At 37.9% G+C, this 12,095-nt stretch overlaps 1 protein-coding gene across 1 annotated transcript in view; it reads left to right on the forward strand.

Annotated features, from left to right (window-relative positions):
• Window positions 1-12,095, forward strand: part of LOC134142097 (von Willebrand factor D and EGF domain-containing protein-like) — a 169,933-nt gene that overhangs the window by 109,868 nt on the left and 47,970 nt on the right. The window contains 3 exon segments of the mRNA XM_062578857.1: window positions 1,666-1,803; window positions 3,750-3,899; window positions 5,382-5,546. Of these exon segments, the coding sequence (XP_062434841.1) occupies window positions 1,666-1,803; window positions 3,750-3,899; window positions 5,382-5,546 (453 nt within the window).

Genomic DNA, 12,095 nt, shown 5'->3' on the forward strand with positions numbered 1-12,095 from the left:
TCCCAATGCGTCATCAGAGAAGTGTATCAGAGAGAAGCAGCCTGATGTTATAAATGTGCTTATTAAATTGTACAACACAACTGGTAACCCAAAAGTGTAACAAGTAGAAAAAAGTGAGATAATCCCCACAATACTAGCTGATGTTTAACTTACATGAAGCAAGAAGGGATGCCTCCCTAAGCACGAAGGAGGCATAACCAGAACCGTCTAGCTTGAGACGGCACCTGAAAGACAGAACCAGAACCATCTAGCTTGAGATGGCCTCCCTAAGCATGAAGAAGACATAACCAGAACCATCTAGCTTCAGATGGCACCTGGAAAGGGCCACAACTTTTGTTCTGCTGCTCTTTTTCCCCAAGACAAAACTGGCAATGAGAGGGTGAAGACGCTAGCTGTTTTAGGCCACTCAATCAGGAGAGACTTCATTTTGAGTTTCTTATATGGAGATGCTATTTTAACCTGCAAAGATAAGTGGAAGCTATCTGGGGGTGCTAAAGCAGTGAAAGATGATTATATTGTAGGAGATGAAAAATAATCTTCTGTTTTCAGCATTCTGTAATTCATTCCACTATGATAAATCTGTGTTTTGAAGAAAAAATATTCTTTTATTCCTAAATTTTCTTTCATGATAAGGCTGAACGTCTGATATGCAACAAGTCATTCTATCCTTACCTTAAGTTATGCCTTGAAATACACGCCCAGACTCACCAGTAAATGTCCCAGTCTTCTCGTGTATTCCTGCAAGGGACAAAAAGCCTGCCTTAACAGAAGTGGTATGGGCTAGCTTAAGAACTATCAGAACTGCCTATTCTGGCAATCAGCAACAGCCAAGCAAGTTTCCTCAAAAGCACAGAAACAGCAGTAGGCATATTGAAGCCCGAGGCTGTATTTAACAATACTATATTTGATTTCTCTCGTTCATTTGCTGTTGAGATAGTCATTTTAGGTTTTAGGTCAGCTAGCCTTATAGGCATCCATGTCATCTGGAACTGTAACTTTGAATACCACTTACTCTAAATAATTTTTTAAAAGCCTATTTCCAATATCAATAATAACCCAGATGCACTGTTTTGGGTTCAAATTCTATAGTAGCTTATCTTTTGAACACAAGCACTGTAAAGGTATTTTCAGAATGGCTGTCCAAAGTTTGATTTTAAATAGGAAAACCTTACTTTTAAAAATTGGATTATTTGGTAGAATTTACCTTTAGCCAGACTCTATCAGGCTGGTATACAATAAACTCTTAGTAATGTGAGGTTCACAAAACATGAGAAGCACAAAATGTCAGTACATGGCTCTCAATCTCCTAAAGCCAAAACGGTGACACTGGCTTTTGAAGTATATGACAAAGATCTCACATAAACAATACAACAGAAGTAGCAGCAGCAATATGAAATGCATGGGAAATCATTTCTTTAATATGCATAGTTTTCTACGAGCCGTAGTCTCAAGTTCAGCATTTCTGGTGCCAATAATGACAGTAATAAACAGTAAGATAAAAGCAGGTTTAAGTGAGACTGTAGGGAATTTGGCACTAACATGAGTGACATACCCTGTAATGAGCTTACAGTTGAGAGGTAAGCCCCAGTCTGCTTGAACATTTGAGCTGAGGAATAAATAGGGAATCTTCCCTGATTATTAACCTCCTCTTTGTTTTTGCCACAGGGCTTACTTGTCAGGAAGACATGAATGAATGTGAAGAGAATCTTTGTTTTCCTGGAGTGTCTTGTCTGAACACCTTTGGATCATTTATATGTGGAATTTGCCCCCCTGGGATGGAGGGAAATGGTAAAACTTGCACATGTAAGTGTTTTGCATGATTTGTTTTGTAGATGGTGGAAAAGAATGGGTCCAATTCTACTTCTATTCCCTTTAACGAGTACTGTGCCACTTACTTTAAGATTGGACCTTCAAATACACAAACGAGACTGTTACCATGTTATATTAACCTGGGTCTCTTTTGCTGTTTCTCACTGCAGGCTAGTTTCATTTTGATTAGAATGAACACCTTAGCATACAAAAATGTATTTTTTTAAGATGCCAGCCATACAATTTGCCAAGGATGTTCCACAGGTTCTTCAGCATCCAAAATCTATCACAGAATCACAGAATGGTTGAGGTTGGCAGCGACCTCTGGAGATCATCTAGTCCAACCTCCCTGCTCAAATAGGGTCACCTACAACGTTAGACAGGATCACGTCCAGGTGGGTTTGCTATCTCCTGACAAGGAGACTCCACAACCTCTCTGGGCAACCTGTTCCAGTGCTCTGTCATTCTCACAGTAAGTTCGTTCTTCCTTATATTTAGGCAGAACTCCCTGTGTTTCAGTTTGTGGCCATTGCCTCTGTCGCTTGGCACCACTGGAATGAGTCCAGCCCCATTCCCTTGACACCCTCCCATTCAGGTATTTATAGACATTCTCTAACAATTACTTGGGGAACCACTGCTGAAGCACCCATAGGATTACTTTTGTTTTGGGAAAAGCTGTACAAGCAGCTCCTAGTTTAAGAGGAAGAAGGTCCATGTGGAAATCCTTCACATATATCTGAATTTCACCTCCATGCATGAGTTATGTTTTCATTAGAGGGTACAATCCTTAGCTGCTGAGCTCATGTTTGATATAAAGTTCCCAACCAGTGCAGGAAAAGGCCAGGAACAATTTTAAACTTTGTCAATGTTTGCTGTTAAGGTAGCCTTTAGAAGCCCCTAGTCAAGGGGCTATGTTGACTTTATGCAGTATTGAGACCCTTCAGGTGAACAGGATTTGACGTACTCACACTCTCTCTGCTTCTGCTTTTTTTTCAGTTGTACACACACAAGCCTTCATTAAAAATAACATTTGGTCAACAAGGAAGAGAAAATCAGTATTTGAAGTGTTTTGTGTTTTGCTTGTTAGTGTTTCCAAATAAATCCAAAAAGCAAAAGATATAGATATGAACTGTGCAGATAATAACTTTTCCTCATATTGACGGACAGAACAAAAAAAAATCTGATGTAAAAAGATTCACTGTAACTCAAGAGGTTCTGGGGTCAGGACTACCTTTGTCACTTTACAGAATATCCTCCTGTCACATTGCAAATGTCTGTACAAAAATGTTTTCTTCACTATTAGTTGGTAACACTGGGTCATTTCAAAGCTGATTCTGCATCTGCATCACCCAGAGACCCAGAGCAATAGTTGTTTACCTCACAACATATATCCATGTACAGTTTGCAATCCCTAAATCCTTTGACAAATTCTCTTAAGTTTAGGTAGGAATTAATATTTTTTAACATCTCTGGCAATCAAATTTCCCCTTTACTTCCATGTATATTTAGCACATGCATTTTGGAGTGTACAAAGCTGACAGCTGAGGTAATCGAAGCCAACAAACATGTGCAATGTGGTTTTCAGAGGGAAGCAGGAATCTGACAGACCACAGGTCCCAGTGTGCAGTGTAGCATCTTTGTGCAAGGAACCACACTGCCTACCCTCAGCTCAATAAAAGATCACTATGCATATTTAGTATGTCTCTTGGATGACTTAAGTTTAGTGAATTTGGGCAAAGTAATTTTTTCTGTATTTCTGTCAAAGCTTTCCCGCATTTCAGCAGCTGACTCATCTGATTTGCCTGTGCTTGTTCGATGGCTGGCTTCAGGAATACACTTATGTCAGGTTATCTGATTTGCTGTTACCATTGCTTTTTATCATCAATCACAGCTAAGCTCTTAATACCTTGTTTCCTTGTCTCTGTACTGTCTTATTACAGCTGTGCTTGCTGCTGACACTACAGAAGATTCCATCACTGACGGTAAGAACAGCAAAGGTGAGCTGAACACAACTGAGGTTGAACGACCAGCGCAACCCATAGAGGCCAAGTATTCTCCTGCAATTAAGGACATTAAAAGTGATACACATGGTAGGTATACAATGATACAAAATCTCGTTCAGATGTTGCAGTTTATGTATTCAGAGATCATACACTTTACCATCTTAACAGTAAACATAAGCTAACTGCTTGTAATACATCAATAAGATAGAGCTAAAAAACAAAAACAAAACCCCCTCAGTACATCACACCATGTATTACTGCTAAACACTGACATGGTAAGAGAGCCACTACAGTAACAGTAATCACAGTAGCCAGGCTCAACTAGAGATCTCATTGCTTCCAAGAAGGAACAAAATCACTCCCAATCTTACTGATTAATGTAAAGAAAGATAATAGGAATAACAGCTTAGAGGAACTTGCCATAACCAAGCGTAGCTGACATTTTAGTTCAGCATTGCACTGGAAGTCACTGAATGAGGACTGAGTTTTGAACATAAACAAAGATTGATTCTTAAGTTATGAACACGGCTGTGGCACGTGCTTCTCCCAGAACATCTGCACTGCAGTTAGTACAATGGGAGCTGGAGCACTAAGCACTTTCTGAAACAGAAAGCCACATTCCTCTTACGTAGGCCCAGTTCTAATAACTATTGCATTTTTTGTTGATTTTCTAGTGAAAGTAAGGAGTGGAAGAATTGAGACTGGGAGTATTTCTTATGTAGGGCAAATGTAAATGAAAATGTTATTTTTTTCTCACCTTCATCTGTATATCTGTGCCAGGCAAGCCGTGACCTAATCAGAATATGCCTCTTACGTCTCTTACAAGCATGCATCATATTTTGGCAGGCAAAGTGCAAGAATAATGCTGGAAATGCTTGAGAATCATGATACAGACCTCACTGGAGACAATTAAAAAAGATCTATAACCATCACAAAGATTTTATTCATCTGTTCTCTGTTTTGACATCATTAAATATGTCCCAGGCACTTCATATGCACTTGCTATTTAGCGATACCATAAGTAATAAAATACTATATACTACCAGAGTTGGATTTTGCACATCATTCTAAGTCAATTAAAGTAGTCTCCTTTCATACAATGTTTGACACATTATGGATATTTCTCGATCAGAAACATATGTACTTGACGGGGTATTTTTAAAGGTACACTATGTGCACTGGAAAGTTTGATGATTACTTTCATCATAAGAAGGTAATCATAAAAGAACTAATGGATATCTGCATTCTCAGCTAATCTCTCACTTATGCCAAAAATTACAATTTCTGTAATATTCATAATAAATGCCAAGTAACTTTGACTAATAAACTTGAAAACATGTAATTAGAAGACTAATAAATCTTGCTTTAATGAGAAGCAGATGTTATGTTCCACTGTGCCTACAGGACATTCTAATGTTTGGCACAGGTTGGGAACATTCTGCATTAATTATATTTTAAAAGAATATAAGTAGCTGTATAGCTTTAGCCAAGCTCAGTCAGTCATATTTAACATATACATGTGATTTGAGAAATTATCATTTTTAAAAGTGCTGGAACTTCTTTTTTTAGGCCACACAGCACCTCTGTCATATACTACCACCTGTGCCAACAGGCCGTGTTTCCCTGGAGTCCTGTGCTTTGATCGGAAACCACCTTACACTGGATACCTTTGTGGCCGATGTCCAGCAGGCTTTTTGGGAAATGGCAGAGTCTGTACCAAAGTCCCCAGACCAGGTACTTTATGATTTTTGGAATTTTGAAACAGTTTTGCAGACAATGGCTGTAAGAAAATGTGAAACAGTGTGGCATTAAAATACAATGCACTTTATAATCAATCACCGAAGACTTTTGCTCTGACTGTGAACATTCTTACCTGATGAACAGCTAGGAAGTCTCATTTCAGGAATACCTAGCTCTGAGAGCTGAAATTAAATAGATTCACTATCTATCTCATTTGCCACTAGAGAGAACTCTTCACACCAAGACTTAGTAGATGGTATAAATCATGACACCTGTATTTTTGCCAGAGCATTGGCACGATTCCGAAATATGCTCCTTCCTTCTCAGTAAGACACATGCCAGTAACACCTTGGCTTTCTGATTCTTTCACTGTAAGGCATCTGTACTCCAAGGTGACCTGTGAAGATGATGATAAACAAAGCGTCATGTAAGAACAACTATACCAACAATTAAAAACAATAATTTAATAGATAATTAAAACATTTCCATAGGGTCTTTCATAGCTTTAATAGCATTTTTCCACAGGAAGTTCAGAAAATCAGCTAGTCCTATTAATCTCTAAGGACTGATCATTAGAAAAAGTCTTCTGCTGTAATAAGAAAAGCTGGACCCTGACCTCAGGCAGGAAGTGGTGATAGATAGCAACCACTCATCATTCTTATGATCTTGCTTGCTATGAAGTTCTCCATATAAATTCTCTATATATTTTTATATAAATTCTCACAGTTCAATGTACAGTTCTCTAAGGACAGTCTGGACAGTTGTCCCCTTTTTGCAGCCAAGAGTAATTTACTTAGTGAACTGACATTTATTCCTTACTAACAGCAATTATTAGGTCCGGTTCCTCGGTTTTCTTTTAATTTTTTTTCTAAGTATTCCAGATGAACTTGCTTGATTTGAAATCTGTCAAATTATTCCTCAACCTCCTACATTTGATAAACCTACCTTCACTTCCCATTTTATTCCAAATCAATGACTATTGCCTTGGTGTTGTATTTTAATGCACTCTATCAAAGTGGAAGCAATTTTACCACTTAGTGTAGGCATCATCCACTCTCTTTGAACTATAAATTGATTTTAGCCAGTTCTCTGAATTTAAAGGCCCCAAAAATAAAACTAACATTTTTCTTTCTCTGTCCAGCAACAAGTATGTACAACGTATTACTCAGTTTGTCAGTCTCAAAGTCAGCTATTGATGGGTCTCTAACTTGTTGAAGCTGTAAAAGCAGCTGATCAAAAATATAAAGCATTGTGCATACAAATAAATTAGCATTTCTATTATTGCCCAAAGCTTGCTTTGTTGCTAATGGAATAATACACTGTATACCCCAAAGGTCATTTAAATGCTGCTGCACAGAACAGAGATTCTGCAGCTACAGAACAGTAGCAATAAATCAGACACACTTACACTGTGCTTATATAACCATTAAATAAATAATTTGTGCATGTTCTAAAAAAGGAAGCTGAGATAGCAGGTGCCATTTACTATGATTCACACTTTTCACATACAGCTCCAGGCAAGATTTAACAAATATTCCAAGTTATCAAGATCTGAAACTAATACGTGCTTCTTTCAAAAGTAAGTCATATACTAGAGGCTGGGTGGTTGTTTCTCTTTTTCCTCTTGAATACGGAAACTGCATCTAGGAGCTCATACGACAAAGGCAACCAGCTGGAGCACTTTGGAGAGGGAAGGAAAAGCAATCCTTTTGTTCCACCTGAACCCTACCTTCATTCAAGTCACTGTGTCAACTGTGTGAATTTTTACTTCTCAGTCCTCTGATGCAAATACTCTTTGCAACCACAGCATTCAAATTACGTATGGAAATGCCTGCCTATTTTTTCCCACTGGAAACAGAGATGTCTAAAATTAGACACCGAAGTCAAAGAAGAGTGGCATTTTTCAAATTACTCAGCAGACCTGTTGACATCAGTGGGAATAGGAAGTGCTAAAAACTCTTGTTCACAGTTTCAGGGATTTCACACAAATCTTTCTATTGGGTAAGGGATGAAAACAGCTTTCGTTTTTCAAGAGTTCAGGAAGTGCAACTTTCTATCTTTCTTGTACTATACAAGATGTCTGGATGCCTGGATGTTACAGGCAAGACCAACATTTAAAAAATCATGCACCTCAAGGTTAAATGAGAGCAGTCATTTGTTTCAGTATTTAGAAATGAGAGCAACTGCTGAAACTGTCTGAATGTCCCAATTTATAACCAGAATGAGCAGTTTCAAATATGGCTTGCCACTTCAAGGAGAAGTATTGTAAAGCACTGATGATTAAAAGGTATCAGAAAAAAAAAGGAATGAACTTTCAATTAAATTTATGTATGTAAGTTGTGGATTATGATTATTCTGAAATCCTGCCTCTGAATAACAGCTTCTCTCCTTGTATTTTATGCTATCATTCTCCAAACAAAACAGAGTAAATCCTCTTCAGAGTGCTACAGCACTTGTGAAGGTACTGAGATTACATGCTACTTCTTTCCAGGCCTTAGAAATTTTAATCTACAAATGCTCTTACTAATTCCTATTTTGTAGTTTTATTGGCTGTTTTTGGCAAGTATTTATATTCAATGGTTGTGATCTAAGGATTAATGGATAAGAATGTTTCCATGCAGAAATTGTAAAATTACCCATCCTACCAAACTGCCTTTGTAGACTACTGAGGAGAAAACACATGTCAGAAGAGTATTGTTTCTTAAGGCAGTGTTTGATGAGAAGATGCACCCAAAAGTCCTCCAGTTTTGACTTACAAAAAAAGGTATCATTTCCTGAGCATTGATAAGTTTTGATCTTTTGATGTACTTGACTTATTGCAAACACGATTCCACTATTTTAATTCTACAAGTAAGTTTCTGAGCTATACATACCTTCTCCACGAACTAGTCAAGGTCTGATTCTATTGTTACTTGCATGTTTTAACTGGTTTGTATCAGTAATTTATACAAGTTTAAATCACCCACTTGTTGCAATTATTTTTGATTTACATCCTTAAAGATAAAAATGACCAGCATCAAAATCTGCATGAAGTTTCCTATATAAGGGGAAATTACTATTTTTAAAAATACATTCTTGTGTGTACTCTTTCCAGGTAAAACAAAGGAAAAAAAATACTTTTCCCTTCAAAATCCAACATGTAATCTGTTCTTTTAAAAATTAGTACATCCCTTACTTTTGCTGGCAGTGTAACAAAAGGAAAGTGTCAGGAATTTAAATCTGTCCAGGCTTCACTGGGCAGATTTCGCATTTGTATACTTTTTGTTGGAAAAAGGCACTTCTATTTAATCAAACCATGCAGTATCACAGGTCATATTCTTGGCATAAAGAAATGAGTATGTCCTAATGGGGGATGCTGGTGACGTTACTGCATGTTGCAATATTAGTTCTAGGCAGGCTTTGCTGCTATTTCTCTAGACTGGTTTCATCATTCACAGTCACAGAGATTCCCATCTGTGCATTCATTAGCAGGTTAGAGAGGTAGGTGTCATCAGAAAAGATTTGTTTTTTTCCTATTAGTAAATCAGCAGTTTTACTGAAAAGACCAGCGCTGCATCCATCATCGATAAAAGATTGTTTGTTCAGAGCCAGCTCTTTCTGCCTCTTCTAGTTTGGAGGAGCCGAAGATCAAGGGAAAGGATTATTTTATGATCTCTGTAATCGAGTTCCATTCTGAATATCACTGCCAGCACTCCTGTCATAGCAGTTAATTTGCAGTATTGCAGACATTTGGCATTTGATATACTTTTCTATTTGCTAGCTATTTGTTATGTTTATGTACTCTATATTTTACACTATTTCAGTACCTGGAGTATGCTTCTGAATTCACTTTGATTTTACATCAGAGATACTCTTTGACCTCCTCATTTACACCACTGTCAGATCAACATCAAGGTGTGGATTTAAAAGCAAAACGTTTTGAATTAGAAGAATGTTTAAACTCATAGCGCTCAGTCTAAAGTCAGAGGAATCTATTATTCTTAACTTTTATATTTTAAACTTTTAACTTGGAAATCATTGCTGTCATTATCAGTACTCACCACAGATCACAGTCCATGAAAAATAAATAACTCCTGGAAAACAACATAGTAAGAGATTTGGTTGCCAACCCAAGGTTTCAGTTCTAAAGCTACCTTCAGGAGTGAAGACCTCTTTTACTGCCTTGAACCACTCAAATATTTTGCTTCAAAAATGGCTGAAGAACATAACGGATTCCTTTCATATCAAACAGAATTGATGAAATTGCATTGAAGAGACCAAGGCCCAGATTCGAGTCTCACTTACACTGGTGTAAATCGTAAGTGATTCCATTAAACAAATAGCATTTCCCTAACGGAGTAAGCTGAGCACTGTTCCTGGAAGAAAGGTTTATAAGAAATGCTAAGGTAGGCCCACCACACACACAACTTCCAACTACAAAACGTTTGTGTGCTGACAGGTATAGATATAATGCACACACTTTGCAGCTTTCAGATGATGCTTTGCATGCAGCAAATAATCAATCCTGACATTGCTCATGCAATGAGTTACAAGACTCACTTGAAGGTAGGAATATTTTAATGTTGTAGTCATTAGCTGTGAAGTTGTCTGAGATCCTTGTAAAGAAGGCGTAACAGAAATACAAAATAAACAGAAAATATTACTCTGATTTACCTCTATGTATTAATAGCTCTCAGCTGCTGATTCTTGTGAAGTCCAGAGCTCTGTGGGCTCTGAAACCTGGAAGCATAGCTTCTCAGTGCCAGAGCTTCCAGCTCCTCACTTTGACTCAAGGCCGTTAAAAATATGGCCATGATTCATCTTCAGAATTTGTGTCGGAAGCTAGTGATCTCTTTAATAAGATATATTTCAGTATTTCTATTTTGCATACTTCAGCCCAGAATGAGTATTTATGCAAAGGGATCTGTTATGTTGTAATGACATGTCCTTCAACAGGTATGTGACAAAAAAGTAGCTGCAAAGTAGTTAGAAATGCAGCCACTCAAAGGCTTAATGTGCTGGATCCATGAAAATAGTTTTGCAAATAGTACATCAGTAATCTTTACACTAGGCCAAGATCAGTCTGACTTTGGACATAAGTGGTGACCACTTCCTACTCTATGAATAAGTAATTGCCACTGAAAACCACCTCCTACACTTCTCGGGATAGGAAGGGAATCAGTCTTTTTGCTTATTTCTCCTTCTTAGGGATACCTACTAAAACACTAACTCTTTTCAGAAAAATATCAGAAGAGGCCTGTACAGTATATGCTATGACCCAAATATAACAACTAAAACAAGTAGAGTGGGAAGAATATGTTTAGATAATTTGAAAGATAAACAGTTACCAGCTTCGCTGAGCCATATACTCTGTCAATCCAGAATTTATTAAGTGCTTCCAAACCAGGTGATGTATTTGGGAAACGATGTAGCTCAGCAATAGAAGAACAATGAAGCCCAAGCCATAAAACCACTAGGGAAGACTAAGCTATATGCCATGAATAATATTTACATTCAATCAGAACATCAAGTACAGATTACATTTCTCTTCTCCCAAGAATGTGCCACCTTCTGCTTAAGCAATCACTGTGCTGTCATGACGTTTAAGAGATAGTAACAACTCAGTCTCCAACAGAAAATAATCTATGGAGGATACAAGCCCTGTAGTTTTTTACACTGACAGAACAGAGAGCAAGATTATCTCTTCCTACAATTTCCAAGCCTACTTAATCATCTACCTATAATAGCACATAGCTTTTTAAGTGAGCCAACCCTGCTTTCATAAATTCAATAACATCGCTGTTTCGTTAAAAGCACTTAGAAGCCCTTTAAAATCATCAGTAACTCATACTGGACCAATATCCTGGCCCCATTAAAGCAAAGCAAGGGTTCTGCCACTAACTGAAAAGTAAAAGCAAACCAGAAGTTGAAAAAAAAAGGATTCAAAAACAATATGAAGTGCAGTGCAGTACAGGACTGTAAAAATCTGGTGTGAAATACACAGATTATACTCAGATTCTGCAGAACAAATTAAGGACTTGCTTTTTAACATTTTGCTGTTGTTGATAAGCAGGTACCTACAGATGTAGTGGCACTCACTTCACTTACTTGCAGAATGAGGTGTTAGTCACTGTCAATACACACAAATCTTGCCCAAACAGGTACACATCATATATGCAGAACTAGTTCATTTCTGAAAGGACAGAGCAACAGTTTATAGATAAAACAACGCTACTGATTCTCTGGGAGGCAGGAGAGAGTGATCTTTCATGCTCGTAATTTGTTGGACTGAGAACTTATCTCAAACAATATGATGAAAATATTGAAGACATTTGGTGGCTTTTGTTCTCACAGAGTCACAGAATAGCTGCGGCTGGTAAGCACCTCTGGAGATCTGGTCCAGCCTCCTACTCGGGCAGGTCAGATAGAGCAGGGTGCCCAGGACCCTGCCCGGTTGAGTTTTGAGTTTCTCCAGGATGGAGACTACACAACTGCTCTGGGCAATCTGTTCCGGCGTTCGATCACCCTCACAGTGAAGAAGCACCTTCCTATGTTCAGACGGAA

Source organism: Rhea pennata, chromosome 6 (genome assembly GCF_028389875.1).
Source record: "Rhea pennata isolate bPtePen1 chromosome 6, bPtePen1.pri, whole genome shotgun sequence".
In the NCBI taxonomy this organism is placed as follows: Eukaryota; Metazoa; Chordata; class Aves; order Rheiformes; family Rheidae; genus Rhea; species Rhea pennata.